The sequence below is a fragment of the Gymnoscopelus microlampas genome (assembly GCF_963454915.1).
Source record: "Gymnoscopelus microlampas genome assembly, chromosome: 9".
NCBI classification, from domain to species: Eukaryota; Metazoa; Chordata; class Actinopteri; order Myctophiformes; family Myctophidae; genus Gymnoscopelus; species Gymnoscopelus microlampas.
In genome coordinates, this window is record NC_139946.1 from 5,360,547 (window position 1) to 5,387,046 (window position 26,500).

Consider the following 26,500-nt stretch of genomic DNA (forward strand, 5'->3'; position numbering starts at 1 on the left):
AGAGGCTTCAGGGGGAAATGATCGATCGCTTTGTAACTCCAAGTAAGTTTCAATCACTTTGGTTTATGAACAAAGGCTTTGATCTGAAATGGTAGTTGATAGCCTACTGGACACATGGTAATCCACACGGCAGTATAACATTTAGCCTCCCTCCCGAAAGACTGTTGACTTTATTATTTACTGTAGCTCCAACACATTATTGGCTGATAACTGGCAAAAGGAATTAATAATCAGACTTTGAAGATAACAGAGAGAGAGTTCGAATGGCAGACATCCCTTCCGAATTACGCGCAAGACCGGGTATCATGCATCCTGTGCAGCGTGCCCATAGAGTTATGATATATATTGTGTGCCAGGCTTAACCGTCCGACCACAAGGAAATAAACAAAACCCCCTTAAATAAAAAACAAACGTTCCCTAAATCTACAAAGTAACTACAGTAGTTGCTAAAGCTGTCAAATACTAGTAGGGAAGTAAAAAGTAAAATATTTGCAAGAGATATACTGTAGTGGAGTCAAAATATAAAGTACCTCAAGATTTTACTCAAGTACAGTACTTGAGTCAATGCACTTTCCACCACTGACTACATTTCATAATAAACAGATGGGGGTAGAGTAGCCAAAAACTGTACTCAAGTAAAGTTACGAATCCAAATAAGTATTTCAGTAAGTATCTAGTAGAAAGGATCAGATTTAATGTTTAAATAATGAGAGCAGAATTAATGCAATAAAAATGTACAAAATATGAATGTGTAACTGCATGTCCAATAGAAATAAACAAAATATTGAATAGCATTATGCAAATTCAAATATGACCTAAACCTATCCCTTTAACCACTTTCAACCTGGAGGAGTCACTATGTTGGGCATGTCATTATAGGCAAAAGCCGTGAGATGAGTTTGACACCCCTGATTTAAACCTATATCAACACTTGTTTCATTAGAGAGAAGCCACCATTAATTAAAGTACTTCTGTTTTGTGTGCTCTTAGACCAGAGGATTTGCATTCAGAGAGGAAGCGATGAAAGCTTTGATAAGTAGGTACTCAGTAGCTTGATGAATATATCAACCTTAAGTGTATAATTCTAGAATCCTACAGTATGTGGACACCACAGGTGGGCGGGGTTCACCCCAATACTAAGCTGGTAATTTGTAATAAAACCCTGGAAGTAAGATTCTGTATAATTTTGGTTAATAGCAACGTCTTATAGTTGGGGTTATTATCGTCTTAATTCACAGTAGGATGTGAATTAATTAATGTCATATGCTGCTGTGTATATGAGCTGTTCACCTAAATTCATCTGATTTCATGAATAAAACAGAATACACACTTACACTTCCTCAAGCCTGGTTTCAGCCTCTTCTCTCCACCATGTTCGACACTAAGGGTGAAGGAGAGACAAAGTCAGTCCTGTATATTCTACTACTGTAACTAGACAATAGAAACAATGATTGATAACAATGTTCACCATCAAACATTAAACATTGCTACACATCATCACAGTATGATGTCTATACTCTAAACCTACTAGAACACATTTGAGTGGCAGCAGGTCACTCCATACCTGAGAGCCTCCAGTGGTAGAGCAGAGAGTTGATCAGTGTCTCCTAGGTGATTGTAGTTTAAGTCCAACACTTTGAGATGGGAGTTGGATCTCAGAGCTGAGACCAGATAAGAACAACCTTCCTCTGTGACCAGACAGCCTGACAACCTATAGTGCGAGTGCGACACACACACGCACACGCGCACACGCACACACACACACACACACACACACACACACACACACACACACACACACACACACACACACACACACACACACACACACACACACACACACACAGATGTTAATATTCTAAAGGACATGAACACACCTGCATGTGATGTGATTCTAATGTTCTAAACATACCTGCTACTATATGCTATCTAAACAGTATTATGTACATATATATATTCTTTGATTACATTTTTGACCTGTTTCTATATTGTTTCCTTTCTCTCTTGCTCTTATTCTACCTCTATCTCGCACAAACAATTGTCACCCTCTTCTTTACACCTGTAAACCTGTGATGTGACAATCCCACACACACTGAGGTCCAATTCCCTCAGGATGGAGGACTTGGAACTGATAGCAGATGATAACGCCTCACAGCATTTCTCTGATAGGTTACAGCCACTCAGGGTGAAGAGAAAAAACTTATAAAATCATACATTAAATATATATGCACATGCACCAGCTGAAATTGGTTGAAAAGGTTAAGGAATACTGACCTGATGGTCTCCAGTTTACAGTCTGGACTCCCCAGTCCACCAGAGAGCTCTTTGATTCCCAAATCCTGTAGATCGTTGTTGCTGAGGTCCAATTCCCTCAGGATGGAGGACTTGGAACTGATAGCAGATGATAATGCCTCACAGCATTTCTCTGATAGGTTACAGCCACTCAGGCTGAAGAGAAAAAAGTTATAAAATCATATATTTAATATCATGTAATATAAAGATGACCTTTTATGTTAAATGTATCAAGTTATCAGTTCACCTACAGAGCTCTTTTTGAGGCTTTGACCACTGGCAGCAGCATCAGAAGAGCCTCCTCTGAAGCTTGGTATTTCTTCAACTCAAACACCTCCTGCTCCTTGTCTGATGACACCAACACTTTGAGATGGGAGTTGGATCTCAGAGCCGAGACCAGATAAGAACAGCTTTTCTTTGAAATCATACTGCTGGACAACCTACGCGCACGTGTGCGTGCACGCACGCACGCACGCACGCACGCACGCACGCACGCACGCACGCACGCACACACACACACACACACACACACACACACACACACACACACACACACACACACACACACACACACACACACACACACACACACAGTTTACATTCATTTAACTCTGACCAATCTCCCTGATTTTCTATCTACAAAAAAGGGATATTTTAATATGGAACTATTGGAGACAATATCTTTCTATCAGAACCCACAGAGACACCCATGCAGTGCCAATTAAGTCAGTGTTGTGGAGGGTCTCACAGCACACCACTGCTCCAACTGGTCCACACTTTGGACAAATATTGCTCAGTGGTCATTGGGATTCCTGCTTTACGCACCGTTAATGTATTTTGTAAACACATTGTTATACATTTGTATTGTTTTTTTATGCCCCACATTTTGGCCAGTAGGCGGCCTGTTGCACCACATTTGGTTACATATAGAATTATGTTAATTGGTTGTAGGATATACCTGATGTAATAACAGCTATCAAATACAACTCACTGATGTCATTCAGAGGGTGACACTGATTACATCCCACATGTTCTTCTAATGGTTTTGATTGTCTGTCAGTGTTTATGTCATTCATAAAATCACTCTGCAAGTGATCCAGACAAGTTCTCTGTTGTCCCAAATGTGTGTATACCATTTGTCATTTAATATCATGTAGACAAGGTTACTGAGCACAATCATTTTCCAATATTGGACTAATTTATTCCAAACTTCTTCCCAACCATTGAACGTTTTTATTGTGGGAAATGAAGAGGGAATAACTCACAACTTTGTTTATTCTCCTCTATCTAGCCTATAACTCATTCATTCAAACCAATGTTACATGTGCATGCACACATCATTTGTTTTCCTTATTAAATGAAAACACCAGCCTGGATTCACAACACATTCTCTAATGACTTTTTCCTTTTCAGAATTAAAACTACATTGCTGCCTACATGTATACAAATACATGATCAATACAAATTACAGTCAAAGCTGATGGGGACAGCTGGGACGAGTAGTGTCTGTAGTACAGGGGGGCTTTCACATAGGAAGGGGCCAAACTTTTCTAGTTCAATGAATCAATGGTCCAAACTTGGGAAACTTAACAAGTTGTCTTTGCATTCCACAGCTTGACAGATGATATACTATATAGTATTGTCTGTGCCCCCCAACACACACACAGACCAAAAAAGAAAAGTAATAAGCTCCATGTGTAATTACTCCAGAATTGTCATCTGTTGAACAGGTTCATGAATACTGACCTGAGGGTCTCCAGTGTACAGTGTGGACTCTCCAGTCCAATGCAGAGCTCCCTCACGCCTGAATCGCCCAGACCATTATTGCTTAGATCAATTTCTTTCAAACCAGAGGAGCTGAGAGCTGATGATAACTGCTTACAGCATCTCTCTGACAGGTTACAGCCACTCAGCCTGAAGAAACAGTAGTGATTCTATCATTGTTAATATTTTATGAAACATCACATTATACATGAAACATATCCAGTTATTAGTAATAGTGGAAAAACATTTCAGTAAGTATTTGTATTATGTTATCATTACTTCTGAGGATAATAATAAAATCAGTTGAATGGGGGTTATGGTTATCTCAGATTCTGTTAATTTGTTTGTCTGTCTGTCTGTCTGTCTGTCTGTCTGTCTGTCTATCTGTTAGTAAAATAGATTTCATGGAACTTAGAGGGTAAATTCAGTAGGCTGCCATGACAAGATGATTAAAGTTCAAACAGCCTGGCTACTGCTGGCTATTGTGCACATTATATATTATAGATATGTCTGGATTATGGTGTGTCATTGCAGCTAGCCACCACAATAATGTATAATACAGAACATGAGCAGATAAAGATAAACGAGGGAAGAAAAACAGGCAGACAGAGCTTACATGCATCCCTCTAATCATTCTGATTAATGGATGTGTTTGATATTGAATCGGAAGCCTTTTAATGTTATTTAGCGTTTTTTGGGGCATGGTTAAATCAATAAATTTTATTTCATGGTCAGTCACTTCATCCGGCCACTGTATAATAGTTGGTCAAATATATTAGCCTTCCCAAACAGCAGGCTCACCTGCCTTATATGCACGCACACAGAAAATGTATAATAGTCTATGTAAGAGCAAGGTTCCTAATTTTCTTGGATAAGCTGAAATAGTTTAAGAGTGCCAATGATTTTTTTTAAATGGTTTCATCAGCTCTCGGAGAGGTTACAGCCACTCAGCATGAAGAAACATTAGTGTTCAAATCAATTAACCACTTTAACAAACAAGACAGTTTAACAACATCTGAGTACATCTGGGGTCCTATCGGGTCATATTGACTGCTGTGTGACTGGTCTGCTTTGTATAGGCCTAGTTGTCTCCACCAGGCCGAAGGCATGGCGAGAGAGTATGTTTTGCACCCTGTCCGTCCGTCCTTCTGTCTGTGAACAGCTAATCTCCGGCACCGTTGGCCTGATCGTAGCAAAACTTTGCACACACACTCCCTGGATGCCAATTCCGAACCTCTGCCCCAAATGTTTCCAAAAATGTACCACTTTAACGCTATTTGGTCATTCTTGGCAAAAATAGACAATTTACAAGCCTACAACAAGTCACGAAGCGACAGGTAGTAGATCTGCTATTTCTACCATTTGTGATTTGCTATAGGACTTAAGTAGTTAAATTCTTGTATTTACTTTCACATAACATAGAAAATGACATTAAATGTATCCAGTTATCAGTTCACCTACAGAGCTCTATTGGAGGCTTTGACCACTGGCAGCAGCCCCAGAAGAGCCTCCTCTGAAGGACAGTATTTCTTCAGGTCGAACACATCCAGCTCCTTTCCTGTTGACAGCAATATGAAGACCAGAGATGACCACTGAGCAGGAGAGAGGTTTTCTGTGGAGAGGCTTCCTGAGCTCAGGTACTGTTGGATATCTTCCTCTAGAGAATGATCATTCAGCTCATTCAGACAGTGGAACAGATTGATGCTTCTCTCTGGAGAGGGGTTCTCTCTGATCTTCTCCTTGACGTACTCGACTGTTTCCTGATTGGTATGTGACGTACTTCCTGTCTGTCCCAACAGTGTTTGTAAGAGAGTCCGATTGGTTTCCAATGAGAGGCCCAGCAGGAAACGGAGGAACAAGTCCCAGTGTCCATTTGGACTCTGTAAAGCCTTGTCTACAGCACTCTGGTAGAGGTGTGTTGTCTTAGATTTGCATCTAAATAGCTTGGACCACATGGAGGTTGACAGTAGGTTGACACCGGTGTTGATGAAAGAGACAAAGACATAAAGAGCAGCCAGAAACTCCTGAACACTCAGATGGACAAAGCAGAACACCTTTTCCTTCTGCCACCCACCCTCCATCTCTTTAAACATCTCTGTGAACACTCCTGAGTACACTGCTGCATCTCTGATATCAATGCCACACTCTTTCAGGTCTGCTTCATAGAAGATCAGGTTGCCTTTCTCCAGCTGTTTATAAGCCAGTTTCCCCAAAGACAGAATGGCCTGACCTGGATTCCAGTCAGATTGTGTCTGAGCTTCATCATGATACTTCAAATGTGTCTGTTTGGACTGAACCAACATGAAGTGGATGAACATATTAGTCAGGGTTGTTGGTAGTGTTCCTTTCTCCACTTTTTTCAACATGTCCTCCAGAACTGCAGCAATGATCGAACAGAAGACTGGGATGTGACACATGATGTAGAGGCTACGTGATGTCTCGATGTGTGAGTAGATTGTAATGGCCTGGTTCTTATCACTGAATTTCTTTGTGAAGTACTCCTTCTTCTGGAGGTCATTGAACCCTCTCACCTCTGTCACCCTGTCAACATGCTCTTTAGGGATCTGAGTGGCTGCTGCAGGTCGTGTGGTTATCCAGATGCGAGCAGAGGGAAGCAGGTTTCCACTGATCAGGTTTGTCAGCAGAACATCCACTGACGTTGGCTTTGTTTCATCAGTCCAGATCTTAGTTTGCTTAAAATTTAAAGAAGAACGAAACTCGTCCAGACCATCAAAGATTAACATAACGTTGGGATTGTTGAAGCTGCAGATTCCTGTTTCCTTTGTTTCACCAAACAAGTGATGAATAAGTTCCACCAAACTGTATTTCTTCTTCTCCTTCAGTATCAAATTCAGCTCTCGGAAAGTGAATGGAAACATGAAGTGGATATCCTTGTTGGTTTTGTCTTCTGCCCAGTCTATAGAGCATTTCTGAGTTAAGACTGTTTTACCAATGCCAGCCACTCCCTTTGTCATCACTAATCTGACTGGTTTATCTTGTCCAGCTAAAGGTTTAAACATGTCTTCTAATTTGATTTGTGCTTCTGTTCTGGATGGTGTTTCAATCTGTCTGACCTCATGTTCCAGATTGACCTGTCCACTCCATCCCTCTGTGATGTCAAGCTCTGTGTAGATGTTATTCAGAAGTGTTGGCGTTACTTGTTGTTTCCACTCAGACACTTTCTCAAACTTATTCTTCAGATTAGACTTGAGTTGTTGTTGCCACCCAGCAGCAGGAGTTCCTAAACGACAAAAAAACAGAGGACATCAATAAGTGCATGTTATGGTATATGGTCCTCATCATTCTTGTCTTGGTCTTGATCATTCTAATGTTAAAGGGATCGTGTGTCTGCTGCTGTAGCTGCTGAACAGAAAAGTCTTCCATTTGATGTTAGATTATTTAAAATGACAATGATTAACCACTACAGCCCTACATAATTTGTCATACTACAAATAGCGTAAATAGCATATCTACATCTACATGCCGCACCATGTTATGAGCTTGTAGATGGGCTATTTTACTATTTTACTAAACTAGTGGTTCGGGCCTCACATCTGCGTCGCACCGCCGTTACGACCGATATGCCCATAGGCTATATGGCTGTATCAGAGGGGTGCAGTACGTTAGTCCGACAGCGCATTCCTCCGACAGCGCAGCGCTCCGACGTTTCCAATACTAAACCCGAACCAAACCCGCACCCTAACCCTAACCGCACGCGGATGCCACATAGTCGGAGAAAAGGTCTGTCGGATTAACGCATGCCTCCCGTATCAGAGGCAGCCATTTTTATGGATCAGAAACGACGTATCTGTTTCTTGTTACACGGTTTATGTTGTGTCAGACACCAGTGCATGTTGATCTCCATATACTGTATGTGTATTTGACGTGACAACAGTTAATGTTGATCTCCATACTGTATGTGTATTTCACGTGACATCAGTGTATGTTGATCTCCATACTGTATGTGCATTTTCCGGGTTCTGTGTTTGCATCAAGGTCAAGGTCTCTCAGGGCAGTGGGGCTACACCAAATCAAAGGACCCCCCTCAACATTAACGGTACAGATACACTGGCAATTCACGGTTGAAAACACCTGCTCCACTCACCGCTTCACGCCTGTGGGCAAGTCACATATTTGTACCACATTTGTGATTGACAGCCATCAGTCAGAATTGAAATGTTGTATGGAAGTAGCACATTTATTTTAATTAAGTGATTTTATGTGTAAAACTAATACAAATTGAGCAACTATGTGGTCTGTTTGTGACTTTGTATAGATTGTATATGATCCAGCTATATAGACAGAGATCAAGTCTGTGTATTTCTCCTGCCCGTCTCTCAGCATGCAGTAATCTCCTACTCATGCTGATATTTACTATAACTATAACTATAACTATATAGCCTACAACTCCATGATTAATAGCCTTGTATGCAGGGGTCTTCAATGTTTTTCAGGCCAAGGACCCCTTAGCTGAGAGAGAGATGGAGCAGGGACCCCCACTACATATTGTATAAACTTGTGTTGCAGATTAAACTTTTTCATAGATCTCATAGAGTTGTTTGACAGCCCTGTCATCAGTGTATGTTGGATTCATGTTAATGTGTATTTTCAGACATTTAATCACTTAAACCGTCAACACTTAGTAAACTTGACCTTTCACTTTGTACTTAGTCTGCTTTTTCCCCCCTCTACACTAAACCTCTTTGCCGAAAATAGCCGATGTACAAGTGAGCGGTTGAGGCTTGTGAGCTTGTAGATCGACTATTCTTGGCTGAAGTTCATCTCAGAATAGGGATGCTACTGTTCAAGTGGCTAATGTAAAAATAAAAATCCTATCACACAAAGATTGGGCTGTAGTAACTCTGAGAAGTCAGTGGTTCCCAAACTGGGGGTCGGGACCCCCAGAGGTCCCCAAATGTTTTGAGGGGTCCCCAGATGATTAGCTTCATGTGCAACATTGTTTTCCCACTCAACAGTAAACAAAACAACATACAATATACAGTAAGTGTATACAGGGTATCTGCACATTTCTAAAGTCACACTTTACAGACTTTTAGAAATATTAACTAAGTAAAAGGCCATTTCTACAAACAACAAACTATGCTATAAATTCAAACATTGGCCAAATTGTATTACCTAAGAAAGAGGAAAACAATTTGAAAACGGCTCACATTGCGAGACATTGTGAGCTTGCAGATCGGCTATTTTCACAATATTTATCTGTGGAACCGAGTCAAACTAAATTTAAAACCTCAAATCCTACAATTCCAAGTGCTTATCAGGGTGGTGGGTCCCCATTTCAAATATGAATATTTTGAAGGGTCGCAGCCTGAAAAGTTTGGGAACCCTTGGCCTAGGGGTCCCGGACCCCCTGTTGAAGACCCCTGATTTATGGCATACATTTAAATAGAGCTTACATAGGCTTCTAAAGTCAATACATCCACAATAAAGTTGGTCAGCACTATATGATCCAGGACCAGCGCGGCGGGACCGTCCAGACGGAGGTCCGGCTGTCATTACAACAGGCGTCCTGGACAGGACTGCTCACAGGCAGGCAGGAGATACTTGCTGTCCGTTTTTGACAGCTTGTCTGTAAATTATATATGCATTTTAGTTATAAGATAGACCACATAGTTTCTCTATGTTGATTAATATCGCATCTATGTTTTTTTAAAATTACAAATTGTATTGATGTTCCCGAATCCCGGAATTCGGTTAACCCTTTAAGACCGGGAACTCGTCTGTGTCACTTTAGATTTCTTTGGCTATTCAAAAATAGCTGATATACAAGCTCATAGCACCGTGCTATGAGCTTGTATATCAGCTCATAGCATGTCCCCTCTCAATAGAGATTTTATTTATCTCCCTCCGAAGTTGTGAGGGACCAATCAGATCCCAGTATGCAAATATGAGGCATTTTTTTAATTTGCCCCTCGGAAATGCAGGTTCCACACAGAGATTCCAGACTAATATCTACACAGTGATATTAGTCTGGCCATGCCAGGCTACTGATAAATAGCCACATATATCCACAAGTTTCCTAGGGCGTTGTGGGCATCACTTCCTGTCGATTTGATCCAATAAAATCCAATGAAATCCAATGATATCCTATGAAATCGACAGGAAGTGATGCCCACAACGCCCTAGGAAACTTGTGAATTAAAAAAGAAAAAGAAAAAAATGTTAGGATTTAGAAGACATTTGTAGAATCCCCAGAAGCAAAGATTTGAGTTACAAATGTTTGCTTTAAAAAAAATATATATATATTCAAGGATTTGCTCATAGCACTCATAGCTCCGCACTATGAGCTTGTAGGTCTGCTATTTTTGAATAGCCAAATAAATCTAAAAATGACACAGATCTTAATGGGTTAAACTGTTTATCTGAAGTGGTGTCAAATTCCACTCGTCACTTGTCTTTATGACAAAATATATCCTACATTTGCAAGCATTTCCGTGTTGATTTAGACCATGATACATTGTCAAGTGCAACAAAGCCATATGAATATTGTTTCAGCATTCAAAAAATCAACATCATCCATTAAGACAACGACATATGACGGCTGCCACGGAGGTCGAATGAGGATGCAGACGCACTTCTAAAGTGTCTACATTGTGTAAGTAACAAACGCATGCTTTTCTTATGGTCAGTATGAAGTTTAGCCAAATTCTAATTAGTTATGTTTACATTTGTGAAGCGTCAAAGTCTCTTTTATTTACACAATTGGAAACGTGTTAATGTGTGATTAGACAACACAGGTTTTATTTATTTTGAAATCTACCTATATATACTGGAATTATATATTATATATATACTGGAAGTTGGAAGTAGATCGTCTAGATGAAACGGACGAGGAGTCTACGACTGACTATTAAAGACGTGGTGAAATGAAAAATACGTTTTTCACACTTTTAGAGCATATCCGTGGTCGTAATTTGGACATACCTAACAATAGATGCAAAAAAAAAGTCCCTAAAAGGACAATCTTAATTACTTAGTCATTATATTATTATATTAAACGTACTGTGTGATGACATAGATACTGGATTTCATTCAACAGTGTGATTCCCATAGCTGCACGTTCCTCCACTCGCACCTTACAAGACTACTCTGTTTTGAATCTCATCGTTTTAAACATACTCAGCACACTAGAATATGTATCTGAAGAATTATAGTTTTTTATAGTTGCATATTTGCAACATAGTTGCAAATATGCTTCACACTGGCCGCCTCTCTCTCCCTTGGGCAGCGTGAGCAGCAAGCAGCCCTCTGCTGCACACAGCTGCAGTAAGTGAGATTCCAGCGTTCCATAGCCTGAAAGGATGGGACCGCCTGATTGGTTGCTATGCCGTTTCAGACTGAAACTTCAAAATAAAATGACTGAAATATTTCACCACAACTTTAAATACCAGTCCACACCATTAAGGAGAGCAGTACAGTGTCCTTGTTTAATGTGTTGTTGACATAAAAAGAGCAAAATCAAGTAACACTTTTGGTTGTAAACCAAAAGTCTTTATCATCTGTAACGTAGAATCTTTAAAACATTAAGACAATGCAGAGGTTAAGCTGTGTGGGCTGGACTCCTTTAAATCTTTATGGATAGATTTTTGTGTGTGTCAAAGACTGTCAATCAAACAATTACGAAATAACCAGTGCAGCCCTCAATAGAAGCATGTTGTCAAACAACATAATTTAGGAGAGATCAAGAAAAAATACAGCACGACCAAACTCAAGTTATTTTGTAGAGAGGGACAGAGGGAGGGGGAGAGAGAGAGAAGGGACAACTGAGAGAGGAAGAGAGAGAGGGGGTAAGGGAAAAGGGGGAAAGAGGGGGAGAGGAAGCAAATGAAAAAGAGGCAAATATGAGAAGACTGAAACTGGTTGCTGAAACTGTTCAATTCAAATAAGAAAGTTCAGTTAAAATAAAAACATAATAATAAACAATAGACAGGTCGTAACAGAAGAGAAACAAACATACCAGGTTCTAGATCACTGTTGACCGTTGCTGGATCACTTCTTGTTCTTAGGGGAATTTCTGTGATACAAACATGCAAGCACACACACAACATATCACACCACACCACACCACACCACACACAGAGACACAACACACATGTCATCTATCTCCATGAACAAATGAGAAGCAGTTCTCTGGGTATGATGCTAAATAGGAGCTCTGCATCCAACAGAAATACAAGTGACATTTGTTGTTGACAATGTTGTTCCTAATGGAGGAATGTCATTTTATCAGACCAGTCTCTATATGGAAATCTGAGCACAGGACCTGTCCTCCTAAATATGTCTTGAATTCTCTGCATATGTGATGCATATTTCATCAAATGAAAGCTTTTATGAAAGCTGTCTATAATTTATCCTGAATGCTGATGTTGTTTTTGTTGGCGGCTAGGGTCAAATAAGACATACATAGAAAAACATTGTAAGATGACTAGTCACTTGTGCATTTTATAGATATAAACCATGAGGACTTGCCTTCATTTTCTTCATCAATGTCATCTTCAGTTCTCGCTGCTGAGTAGAGAGGAAAATATCAGTTTCACTTCATGTTGTTACAGAACGGAAATCAACACCTTCAGGTTAATTTATGTCCCATTTTTCTGCCATGTGAGCAGATTACCCAGATGTTGGCAGTGAACTGTCAGATATACCAGCCACTGAAAGGTCACTTCACACTATTTTAGAACAATGTTTTATTGAAGTGATGTCAGTCTGGGGTCCGTGTTGATCAAGCCTGTCATGAGGTTTTTACATACAGGAGTAGGAGCATGTTGTCAATATTCATTTGTTAGGATGGAGCTCCTGTCTCCACCAGAATGTAGGAGAGCTCAAGAGCTGATCTAACATGTTAGGAGTAATTCCCAGCAGATGTGTGGAAGGACAGATGTGTTGCATGGGAACGTTCGACAGCAAGATTGTTAAAATATATAATTTAGCTAGACATTGATTTTGTTTTTGTTACAAACCTTGTATGACAGTGGTGATATGTCAGGTTTCCATGCAGTCACAATTACAAATCACCTGCCTTGTTGTCACAACAATCACCATGCTATACAATTTCATAGTAAATTCTCGTAGTAACGCTAAACTGAAGACCAGTTATGTCTCTTTTCCACATCTCTGCAATTGCTGCATTACCTACTGTAGTATTTCTGCTATCACATACACTGTAATATTCAAAGTTTTAAAAAATTACGTTTATAATGAAAATCAATGAATCGAGCTGAAACTATGGAGGTGACTTATGTCACAGTACTGACATCACAGTACTGACATCACAGTACTGACATCACAGACGGGCCACATGAAGTCCTAGATCCACATGAAAGCCATGCAGTTATTAGACCCCCAATGGTAGGAGTGTGAATTATGAGATGTTTGTGGAATACAGAGTATTACAGACCCTGGATGTGGTTCACTTCTTATTATTATGATACATAAATACATATAAAATACATTTGTCTACTACTTCAGATTAGAATTATAATTTGATGTGGAAGGTGAACTCTCAAACCCTAAACAACCACTGCAGGTGTCCATTAAAAAGAGTCATTCATTGTCTAGATGAGAGAATCACATCACAATGCAGGCAAATATGTAACACTGTAGGGGTTAATTGAACTAATCAATTCAATAGTTGCAGCTCTACAACACTGTGATTACTAACAACACCAAGTTCTCACTTTATAGCAACTGTCTGCCAGGTTCAGCAGGAGGATTGATGATTCATTCATTATGAACACACACATGTGTTATGGTTGTTATGCTCCTCTCTATTGACACTATCATTATTTTCATAATGACAATAATATTTTACAATTATAATATTATTATAAATTAGTCACATCAAAAACGGCTCAAATAAAGTTCCCTAAACTCACTCACCTTCCAGACCCACAGGCCCAAACCGAGGTGTAGGCGACACACCAAGACCAAGCATCCTCCTCACAGACCGGGGCAACATCTCCTTTATACGATCTGAGATGGAATTCACAGTGATAACATATTACATAACAGTGATATGATGTTTTTTTTGGACACATATGTGCACACACACACACACACACACACACACACACACACACACACACACAGTAACATTAAAGGCAGTAAAATGTGTTACTGACAATTAAGGAGTGTGCCGCGTGCCATAGGGATGCCGATCTTTTCTTTTTTCAATATTCATGGAAGTCTCCATATTTAGTAAATCGATTTTACAAAAATGGTTCATGTACAGCCAAAATATAGGCTAATACTACTGTACAGTAAATTGCCATTTATTGTTCACACTGTCAGCTGTTTCATATTACAGTAATGTAAACTCTAGCCTAATGTAGAGGAGCTCTTCTCTGCCTGTCTGTCACACAGCAGTCCCCACAACATGTAGCTCCGCCTCTCTTACGTTCGTCTCCCTAAACTTGGCTTATACTTCCGTCGTATGATGGTGTCGCATGCGGTGCGCAAGCCGATCTGCAAGCACACAACTTGTTGTGGATGTAACGCGGTGTGGGCTTGTAGGTCAGCTGTGTTCGCTGCCGTTGTACACCGAAGCAAAAACAGGCACCATCTCGACCATCTCAAGAGCGCACAGACATAAATAAAGCGGTGATTTCAAAGAACTGCAAAATGGCTCACAGACGAGAGAGACGAATAGTCGAAAAAACTTTTCCAGGCAGTAGAATATTCAAATTAGATAGATATTGATCAGTTTCTGGTATCCCTAGCAATATTCAGTGAACGTATATAAGGGGCTGCCCCTTATAAATGTTTACAAAATAATTTGTTTATTCTATTAAATATATGTTTAATTGAGGTATTCCCTTTTTTCTCATTTCATTTTTTTTGCCCATATTACTGTCATGTCTGAATAAAATATTGCTTTTAACAAGTAAAATAAGAAAATACATGCCAATTAAGTATTAACAAGGGAGTTGTGTGGGCACTGATTTGCGCTGATCGTTCACATCCCAGTAGTGAGTGAATCTAGACAACTCTGGCTACACAAACACTGTCGGTTTGAAAGAGCAGTGTTTGTGGGTACTTTTTGATGGGAAATCGTCGCAATGGAGAAATCACATCAAATAAAAACACCTGGATGTGAATCACCTATATTACCTCATATACTGCCTACCTCTGTGATCCGGTCGATTTGAAGAAATAATCCAGCGTTTGAGGTGAGAACATAGACCATAGACCCCGCCCACTCTCTGAGTGGACTGCCTCTTGGTCTGGTGTTGTAAATGTGAACTTGGGATTTATTCGATACAAAATATATTGTCCAATGAGAGTCGGAGGTGGGGGTGGGGATCCCTTACGAGTGGTTTAGGGCAATTCTAATCCCCTCCCCCTTGTAATCGACTACACTGGAGCCAATGTCAGACTGAAGCTCCACGTAGCTTCATTCTAATAATCAGGCTAGTGAGTGTAGGCAGCAGTGTCATGGTGATTTTTTTACTGGCAGGACAGTATTATTTTAATGACGTCACGCGCATGGCACGCACACTTTATTGTACCTTAAATTAGGAAACATGTTTGAAAAGGAAATGTTTTTTAGCTTAGTTTTAGTCTTTTTAAACTAATACAAATGTAAGGAATGCCATGAATTATAGAGCTGAAACTATAAGTTTGCTTTGAACGAGTATCTTTCTCTTCTTCGATGGTGGCTGAGGCATTGCTGCGTGCAGATAGGATACTGGCAGCAGCCCTACTGAAGCCAACATGCTGTCTGCCGGCTCTGCGTGTAGCCTATAGATGACTATAGATACTCACTTGTAAACCTGTTATGCAAAGTAGCCATTTGGTGCCGTACCATGCGTGTGAAAAAATGACTGGCCACACGCCGTTCTACCCTGTGTGGCCTCCATGACACCACTGAGTGTAGGCCTACGTTTCAATCAAAAGTTAACTGTTTGGCTGAAAATCCAATAGGCCTACTGTACTACATGTCATGTTATAGTTAAAGGGGAGCTGCCCCACTGGTCAGTATTGTGCTTCAGACCAGCTCACACTGGGCATTTGACTAGATGCCAAGATGACAGATTGGTTTCCTGTACAGAAACAAGTCTTGTTTTTCTCTTGTTAGTACAAAAGGCTATTGTTCAATCTCTGTCTGTTCTGTTTATGATTATGGTGATGTACTGTACATGCATGCTTCACTCTACACACTGAAGCCTCTTGAAGCAGTCTATCACAGTGCTCTACGATTTATTACTGGCGACCATCATTAAGCTTCCTTTGTATCTATCCTCGCTTTTAGAACCAAAGGTTACTGAACATTCAACACGTTCACACACACACATTAGATATACCAGTCCACATAAGAGCAGTGAACAAGGAAAGACTGCTTTCATTTATTATGCTCCACACAAATGGAACAAATTTCAGGACTCTCTGGTTCGATAGAGACATTTAGGGTGCCACTGACAACACGTTGTCAGTGGCACCACTCTGCTGGGTTCTTCATTTCACAAAACTACATAGTGACTGCACCTGCTTCATTATATATATATATACCTATGTTGCACTATATATATATATATATATATATATATATATATATATATATTATATATATATATATATATATATATATATATATATATATATATATATATATATATATATATATATATATATATATATATATATATATATATATATATATATATATATATATATATATATATATATATATATATATCCTTGAAAAATAGAGCTAGCTCTCAATGGGCTTCCCTAAATAAAGGAAAAAGAGTAAGAGTAAGTAAGAGTTAATTAATTAATATTTGGGAGCAGCTGCGTAAGATTCCAATAGTATAAGCATTTTACATGGATTTTATATACTCTTAACACACTTCCAATGGTATTTGGTCTTATAGATTAAAATGCACTCCGTTTTGGCTATTTTCTAAGTGTAATTAATACATTTTCGACTATTCGAATAAACGTTTTCAAATATGACGGTTAACATCCGTGAAATTAATCACTGACTGGGCACAACCCTACTACTGACAAACGATTATAAAAACAGTTGTTGTGAAATTGAATGTGGCAGCTGAGCAGTAACTTTGTATTGTATATACATGTTGTATTTTATGTGTAACTTAAAATCAGTAGAGAAACTTACCACGATACTTCACACCCAGCATCAACACGAATACAGGGATGACAGCACCAATAATACCTCCAACAATCCTTCCCACAGGTGTCTGTTTCACAGGTGTAGGTTCTTAGGAGACAAAATAAACAATTACATTAAAGGATTTAATTTGCTTTCAATTCAACAATAACAAACATGCTCTGCATTTTGCACAATGTTATTTGGTTAAATACTGAGAGAGATGTCATTATTTTAAACACACTGAGGCAGGTACAATAACGTACGAGTAGTTTTGGCATTGCAGCTTTGTTGTCCTGTGATTCTGTCCGGTCTAACTCTGCCAGCTGATCAGAGTGAGCGAGCATGACTAATAAGCCAACTATAGTAACAACAAAATGAAACACATGAAGCATAGCTCAGTTTTGGGATCATTTCCTTTGGGAAAGAAGGATGATGACAAACTTAGTGTACATTTCATGAAGTTCTGATTGCTCTCTCTCTCCCTCTCTCTCTCTCTCAGAGAGAGAGAGAGAGAGAGAGAATATAGCAGAGAGAGAGAGGGACTATACAGACTAACCTACAATACAAGCAGCCTGTAGCCTGGGTTGTTGACTTCACAATGTTGACGCTGTAACACCATGGATCAATGTCTACACATTGTGGAGTAAACTGCTGTACATACCTTTGTAAAACAGGTTGATTAAGGCATCACTCTGCTCCACACTGAACATGTTCTTCATTTCACAAAATAATGCTTTAACCTTCTGCCCTTCCTCATCGTTGGTGATATTAGACTCTTTAGAGTTCTGTCCAGAGTCAGACACCATCCATTCCCCTTCATCTTTCTTCCAGCGATAGGTGATCGGACCGGAATCTTTGATGTCCCCGTAACAGACGAGTACACAGCTGGTAGAGTTAGATTCACAAGGTTTCTTGATAGCCAGCTTTGGCTTTGGGACTTTCTCTGTTGGGAAGAAAGAGTGAACATAGTTCAGAATTACTGGTGATGTTGTCTCCAGACTGCAGTTAGAACATTATGCTGAGAAAAACACATGGTGGCTGTGTGACCTTCTGAAGGTAACGGTTACGGTACAGATAAATGCTTCCCATTCATTGTCTATGGAAGCAGTGTAAACAAAAAGTCTTGTCTGAAGTATGAAAATATAATAAAAAACTATATTAGAGGAAAGGACGCATTTCTAATGTAAAGGATTGTGGGATTAAAGGCAGAGCAGAGCAGGTGAGGAGAGGAGAGCGTAAAAAAGTTTACATAATCTAAAATTTTTGCAAATATGAAGCTAATTTCGCTGGGCAGCAGCCAATAAGATTGTTGAATGCAAAGCTTATCATTTATATTATTCACAGATGGATAAACAGCGGCTGAAGACAATAACATAATGTTGTTTCATTTTGGTGTTTCTGTGTGCAGTGGTAGAAAGTAACTACACTGTAAGTACATTTACTTAAGTACTGTACTTAGAGATATTTCACTCTCAAACATGTTTGGGGTCATTTTAACGTCTACTCAGGCTTTATGCACCCCAGAGTTTTTGAGTTGCTTGTTTCAGTATATTTGATATTCATTTTATCAGACAAGCCCCCATTCTATATAAACCAATAACTTCAAACTACACTTTAACCATGATAGACTCATTGAAAACACACGTCCCGGTTCTGGTGACTCATATTGTCCTTCTAATATGTGAGGGGGCTGGGCTTTTTCATTTTTAGTTTTTTTTTTGTTTGTTTAATTTGTTTTTCAGCCAATTAGGAGAGAGTACCCATTTATCAGCTTAAATTTTATAGTGTTTCAGTTCCAATTGTGTCTGTCATTGCTTTGTTTTCCAATCTGTATCCTGTGCAAGTTGTCTTTCCTGATTGGATAAAATTGGTATTCCGACCTGAAAATGCATTTTCTGTTTAATAAAGACCTGGAGAGACAGGGATACCCCTGTTATTGAACAAACACTGTATAGCAATGAGTATAAGCTCCAAATATTGAGCTAATTAACACTTATTTTAACAAAGAAATATCACCCTACCTTTAATTGGTTAATTTTGCTCCCTTATTGCGGACTCCCTTCTGCCTTATTACGGACTCCCTACTGCCTTGTTCTGCCTTATTACTGACTCCCTACTACCTTATTACAGACTCCCTACTGCCTTATTCTGCCTTATTACTGACTCCCTTCTGCCTTATGCTCCCTTACAGTGTTGGGCTAATTATGCTAATTATGCTCTACTATGAATCACCCTATTGTCAACACATACATGTGTGCAGTGGTAGAAAGTAACAAAATTACTTAACATATTACTCCCTGACAAAAGTAAATGATGTAATACTATCTTAGACTAGCAGGATCAAGTTGCTTTGCAGGTTGCTGATGCGGTGTGGGTCTAGAGCAGACATAGGAATGGAGCATGCATGTGTGTGTGCATATTACTGAATACAGTAGGCGAGTCCTAGTACAGAGCGACGCTATTTGGACAAGGAATACACTTCAATGGAAGTTGAGCTGAATAAAGGATTTAAGGAGATGGACCATGTCTATTCAATTGCCGACATCTGAACAGCTAAGATTTCTATATTAATTATCTGAAAACGAGTCGAGTTTGCAGTGCGAGAATGCTGTAGTGTTGCTGTGGCGTTGGAAACATTCATTCACTTTATGGACTTTCAAATAAGGTGAGGGACACTGTCTATAACTCTTCATTCACTGCGGCTAAAATTAGACTTGAGTCCTCAACTTACATCGCTGTGTTGTTTGTTAGGGTCCAGAAAGGCAATTGTTTCTTGAACGCTGCGTAGCGTACGTTTTTAATGTTTACAAAGGGAGCGCCATGTTGGAAACATCTTGGGCCCGTTTTACTATTTTGAAAAACATTTTAAAATTGTGAAAAAAGCCGATCTACAAGCTCATAACGCGCCAATGTAGATCGGCTATTTCACTATTTAAAAATGTTTTTGAAAATAGTAAAAAAATGCCTAATACGTTTGGGCATATGTATAGGTTTCCTATACAAACCCATTGTAACTTCAAACTCCATTTTAAATGTTACGACTCATTGAAAACACCCTGCCTTGGTTCTGGTGACTGATATTGTCCTTCTTATAAGTGAGGGGGCCATGTTTTTTTAATTACTCTTTCATTTCCCCCCAAAAAACTATATAAATCAACAGTGGTCATCACATGATGGAAAGTGAGTGGTGCTATTTATAGGTTATTAATTTCATCGTGTGTCTCGCTAGCCAATCACAGTACTGAGCAAAGGGTCTGAATACCAATCAGCCAATCACAGTACAGCGAAAGACACATTTTCACGACGGAAAGAAACATTTTCACCACGGATGGGTCCCAAACCCACTTATAGGAGCGGCTACACCGCTCAAAAAATAAATGAAAAAACGAATTGAAAAAACACGGCCCCCCACATATAAGGACAATATCAGTGACCAGAACTAAGGCAGGGTGTTACTGCATATAGTATATGAAAAAGTGTGCTTGGAGCACAGGTCTCCCCCTGGCAGGGGGCTCGCAAACTTTGGAAGGCAGTCATAGCCAAATGGAATGGCAACTCACACATCTTAATCACATGACGCCAGAGATAATGTGTACTGATGTGAGTTTTGGACAAAATCTTTAGGAGTAGCTCTGCTCTGTTCTCTAGGGAGTGTGCGTGCAGAGTTTCACGCCCTTCGGTCAGAGAGATATACTATATGTGTAATGCAAAATGTAGATATTATGATAAAAGTACAACACATGATCATAACATTTATTCCTCACAGGACACAATGCATACTTACTGATCACTTTAATGTTATGAGTCTTGTTCTGCAGTCGACCGTTTACCTCCACAGAATATATTCCACTGTCTTCTTTGGTCATGTTGTTGATGACCAACAGCCCAGTTTCTTTATTCAATTCTGTGCGGTTTTTATATGTCCCATAGTAATCCACATCAGGACCAAAGCCCTGATCCCATTCTGCTACCTTATTGGGGCCATGTTTCCACAGGATGCCAGTGGTGGTTTCAGTAACAGAATTAGTAGCTGGAAGCAATTCAAGGACTCCATCGAGTTGCATGTATTTCACATCGTGTTGGTCTGTGTGAAGAAAAATAAAATGTAGGGTTTAGCAGCAGAAACAGAAATACCATATTAAAACTAAACTAAAATGAGTCACAACTCAACAATCTCTACAGTAGCATAAACATAATTTCAAATACCCAACCATACATACAATGGAGGAGTAAAATGATGTCATGTTAATTTCAGTAGACAACCATGCACAATTTGAAAATAATTGGCTTCAGGCTTTATACAAAAAAAAAGAGACTAGGCCTATTACTAAAGAAAACACAGTTTTACATTGTAGCAAGTGCAAGGTTGAGACAATTACAGTAATTATTTTGTACCTCAGAACTGAGGTGTATTAAGTAATTTGCATGAAAGAGACCCATGTGCAGGACAAACAGCAGTATCACATTAAGAAATAAAGTCTGCACACTGATATTGCTGCAAAAGCTCTGCTGTATTTTTATCGACAGCAATAAAAATACAGTTGACTTTTTGTTGCAATACCAGTTTGCAGAACTAATTGTTTGGTATAAAAGTAGCATGATCCAATAAAACTAGACAAGTGGTCTATATATTCTAACACTGCATAGTGATAAATGTCCCAAAAGAACAACCTATTTCAGTGAACATGACATTCAGTGTTATTGTCCTTGCATGCTTTTGGCATATGTAGTCTTTTACACACAATACCACATGGCACCGCTCACAAACATAACCTTCCTGCAGTGTTCTGACCGATTTACAACTTTCCTGAATCATAAATAGTGTTTTTCATCCAATTGCCTCAAGACCTTAGGATTTCCTCCCCACTAGTCATGTGAACATATAAAAACACTGATCACCATTTTCACTGATTTTTCCGTCGTTTATTCAAATTTGTTACATCCTTATATTAGAGTTCCCGGTCAAAAATGACCGCCATAGGAAATTAATGGGAAAGACTATATTATGTTCATCCAGGAGATGGAACCGCACGCACACACACACACACACACAGCTGATATAATGACCCGATCTACTATGAATCACCCTATTCAATGGAAATAATTGTGATTCCTAGATCGGGTGATATAATAATACTGACAATGATACCAACCATGATACTGACCATGCCACTGACATGATACTGACCATGATACAATCATGATTATGACCAGATACTGACCATGATTATGACATGATACCAACATGATACTGGCATACTGTCTGACCATGCTACTGACCATCAGATAGGCTAAACATATTGGTAGCCTACTACAGTATTCCATGGGGCAGTATTGCTGCTAGGAGCATACACAAACTCAATAAAGTTGCTGGACCCATGCTCAGGTGCCAGTCACACACCTGTGACTGGCACAGGTTGCTCAAAACCAGAACAATTAAAAACAGAATAAATGAACATCATGAAGAGTCTGGTGTGTCCATGTTATAAATGTTTTAAAGTGTCTTCTCCTACCTGATGTCAGGATGAGTCCAGCTGCTGTCAACAGACAGACGAACCATGAAGCTCTGAGGAGACGATCCTTCATGATGATGATCGATAACTAATCACCATCAATCAATATGAACACCACACAACCTTCAGTCTATGCTACACACACATTAATGGAGGTGCAGCCTAGAGAGACCAATCCTCTTCCTTTTCGTGTTGAAAGTGAAAGTTAAAACTGAACTAATAGGCTATACTGAAATGTTAACTCTGTACCCTGTTGTTTAGAACAGTGAAAACGTGTTAGTCATTTGGGAGGATATCAGTCAGTGTTGTTAAAGTTAAAACTCACTAAACAAACATGATTCTGAGAATCTAACGTGACCCCTCAGGCCTCTCTGCCTATTCCGTTGACAGCAACAACGAAAGCACCGACCCCAGAACAGTTTGTATGGATGTGCCTTGATATGAGGAAGGATGACATGTTGCTGCATGCCATGTGGAAGAAAGCAGGGTGGCGCAGCCTGGGTTTGTTACAAAACCGACCCCAGAACAGTTTAGCATACATGGTCTGACTGCACACACAATTGCTCCTCAAGAGAAAGATACAAGAAACAGTATTGCCATCTTCCATTGCAGCTCTTCTGTCATACAGTATGACACATCACATTTTTCACAGAAAACTGTTTCCTCTGAGAGCTCCTGCATGGTAAGGCTAGTGTTTACATACATAATGTCAGGGTGTGAGACAGATCCTGACACATAATGAACTTCAACAATATCTACAGTACCGTCACTCAGAAAACCACTGGAGTGACAATAAATAAACAGTGTCAGATCAAAATGAGCTGTCATGACATTTCCTGGGAATCAGCAATTCTACGGCCATTTCATAACTTGATTGAGTGAGTTGTAGTCATAATTCAGACGTGGATATTTAAGAAATGTTAAAAAAAAAAAAAAAAAAAAATCATACTGAAACACGTCAATTATGATTTTCTTTCCAAACACAGCAAACGCAAAGCTTTTAAAAAGGTTGCATCACTAAAAATATGATAGTATTTCTAAACATTTCTTGAAATTGTAAGTAGCACTTTATTTATTCTTTTACAGGATCATGTTGAGAGAGCCAGGAAAGGGAAGACAACAAACATAAACCCTTCAAACATTGAGAGTACATGTTTTATTCTGGACATGAGCCCATGAGAATATACATTCAACATCCTTCAAATACGTAACAGAGTTTTAGCAGGTACTAGGTCAGCAGAACTGTTAATTGATTGGAATACTACAATTGTCAAGTATGAGAATGCACTTCCACGGCATAGTTAACAAGTTAATAAAGTTCCAAAACAATAAGTCATGAATGAATTACTATAACATGAATGAATCAGTTTTTTTGTCTCATGCATGTAAAATACAGATGTTGCAGACAGTGAAATTATAGTACTTTAAGCTATGTCAGTGTGACCACAATAAAAATATACGTTAAAAAATCCATAATAAACGTAAAATAGAAAATAAAATATACAAAATAAGTCATCATCACCTTCTTTACGTAACTGAAATGTTATGTAGCTTGAGGCAGCCAGTGGCGTAGTGGAGGGCAGCAAGCGATGCACCACGGGGGGGCGGGGGCATTTACAAGCACCATCTCTATTGCCGTCTGCAAACCCCCCCCCCCTGTCCTTGCGTCGGGGCCCTGCGATTTTGCGTTATGCCACTGAAGACAGCATTTACAGTTTTCTTTTGTTAATCTAACTGCATTTATTGTTTGTGGCGTGAAGTATTCTATAAATCTGTTGCTAAATTACATAAACCAATTATTTAAAAGCATCACCATGGCAATCGGATCGAGCAGGGTGTGTCAAGCAGAGACCGTTTAAATACACACACACACACACACACACACACACACACACACACACACACACACACACACACACACACACACACACACACACACACACACACACACACACACACACACACACACACACACACACACACACACACACACACAGAATGCTTGCACACAAACAGTATATACACACACACATCTGATCTGCATCATTTGAATGATTTATATCAAGTGCCAGAGTCAAATCTACATACACAATATCATAGTTCCCATTTTCTGGAAGATTTGTTGTTGAGAGCTTGAATTGTGTGATTATTCAAGGAATTGTACCTATAAAAGGTCAGAGACAACACATTCTCACTCCCAACTCATCAAATACAAACTCAATACAAACTCATGGTCACATTCCTGGGCGTCACTTTCTGACACCACTGATACTCTCTCTACATATTTACTTAGACGGAAGCGGCGCCCCAACCAGAGATGCTATATCAGGCACAACTGGGTCAGTCTATGGGGGAACGCTGCCTGTTTCGTTTCCTCATGCAGTTCAGCCCAGTGAACAGAGGAACTGTCTTCAGCCAATCAAAATGTTGCATTTTTAGCTGAACTGCCTGAACAGAGCTTTTTAGGAAGTGAGTTATAGTGCATTTGAGGCCAAGTACTCCCTCAGTGCTGTTTAGTTTAACTTAGTTCAGTGTGTAACAAGTGAAACTTGCTTCAACTACTGCAACCTGCAACTACTAGGCTACTAATACAATTGCTGAATTAATTGACTCAAAATATATAATTATATTATACTACATGGTGTTTAAATGTGAGGCTGTGGTTGTTTGTATATCGTACTACTAAGGGCGTGTAGATGATGATGTTGTGGAATTTCTATAGAAGTGGATTGCGTCACCGCTGGGCCAGCATCAAAACACACCAGTGACTAGAGGTCATTGGTGACGCCTGGTCATGTGACCAAGCTGCCATATTTGATGAGTTCCAAGTGAGAATGTGTTGCCAGTGACATGGGGAGCCTAGTGGTCAGATGTTGTACTCACAGTACATTAACAATGGGCCCCTGGTAGGTAGTAAAGGTCTCCTGGTCACTGGCCCCATCTGACACTGACTGTAAATACAGGCCTAAGGAAAAACAAAACACTTGTTTAGAACCGTGAAGAATATGTGAAAATACAGTACAGGCTATGAATGTTTCTCAAACTCTCTAAAAACTATGATTTTGAAATACTGAACATATATTAGGTTATTTTATTCTACATATAATGTCCTGATGTGACCTTTGCTTTGATGTGTGCACTGAGCTGAGAGCAGCACCTCCATCTGTTTACACTTTGAGATAAAAGAGAGAAATGGATAAACTGACATCCATGTTCCACAACGCAGTGTGTTGAGAGAGGGTGTTGTGTTGTGTTGTGTTGTGTTGTCATCCTCTCTCAACACACTGCTGTTGTGAAGCATGGATGTCAGTTTATCCAAGTCATATAGCTAGATAAATGTGTGCTTGAGACACAGATTCACATTTTATCAACACTCACACAAACACTAATCCTTCAAATGACACTCATAAGTGTGTAGCCTACACCATGGTAATTTGTATCTAATAAAACATGAAGACTTTCTTTCTAACAATGAATGTGCCCCAGTGATCAAGCCTGTGTTGTGTGAGTTAGCACATAACATAAGATTGTTGTGTTGTTGTTAAATGTTCATGTTTTTCAGTTGACTGGGGAACACAATCTGTTCTGTCTTCACATTTGTCCAAGGGGATGATTCATCAAGGGGGCATGACATCTGTCATTTGATATTTTTGTCTGTAGCGTTCATTAAAAATGGAAATGAAACCTGTTGGATCAGACTGTTGCAACATCTCAGAGACCACAGTCCTGACTCTGTTTATGTTGCTAAGGAATCACTGAGCAGAAGCTAATACATCGATTTTAAAATACATATTTA

General features: G+C 39.4%; 1 protein-coding gene across 3 annotated transcripts in view; it reads right to left on the reverse strand.

Moving 5' to 3' along the window:
- LOC311051779 (NACHT, LRR and PYD domains-containing protein 3-like) overlaps nucleotides 1-26,500 on the reverse strand; it is a 195,864-nt gene that overhangs the window by 5,826 nt on the left and 163,538 nt on the right. Inside the window, exons 1-13 of one of the 3 annotated variants that reach the window (XM_084066416.1) lie at nucleotides 22,705-23,028; nucleotides 20,976-21,275; nucleotides 17,853-18,134; nucleotides 17,198-17,299; nucleotides 13,957-14,049; nucleotides 12,547-12,585; nucleotides 12,035-12,091; nucleotides 5,518-7,297; nucleotides 4,039-4,206; nucleotides 2,544-2,732; nucleotides 2,275-2,448; nucleotides 1,565-1,711; nucleotides 1,335-1,381 (exon numbers count right to left, since the gene is read on the reverse strand). In XM_084066416.1, coding sequence (XP_083922542.1) covers nucleotides 1,335-1,381; nucleotides 1,565-1,711; nucleotides 2,275-2,448; nucleotides 2,544-2,732; nucleotides 4,039-4,206; nucleotides 5,518-7,297; nucleotides 12,035-12,091; nucleotides 12,547-12,585; nucleotides 13,957-14,049; nucleotides 17,198-17,299; nucleotides 17,853-18,134; nucleotides 20,976-21,275; nucleotides 22,705-22,777 — 3,451 coding nt within the window. In that variant the 5' untranslated portion in view covers nucleotides 22,778-23,028. Of the gene's footprint in view, nucleotides 1-1,334; nucleotides 1,382-1,564; nucleotides 1,712-2,274; nucleotides 2,449-2,543; nucleotides 2,733-4,038; nucleotides 4,207-5,517; nucleotides 7,298-12,034; nucleotides 12,092-12,546; nucleotides 12,586-13,956; nucleotides 14,050-17,197; nucleotides 17,300-17,852; nucleotides 18,135-20,975; nucleotides 21,276-22,704; nucleotides 23,029-26,500 lie in introns of those variants that run through there. The other 2 variants (XM_084066415.1, XM_084066414.1) reach the window with 2 other exon arrangements.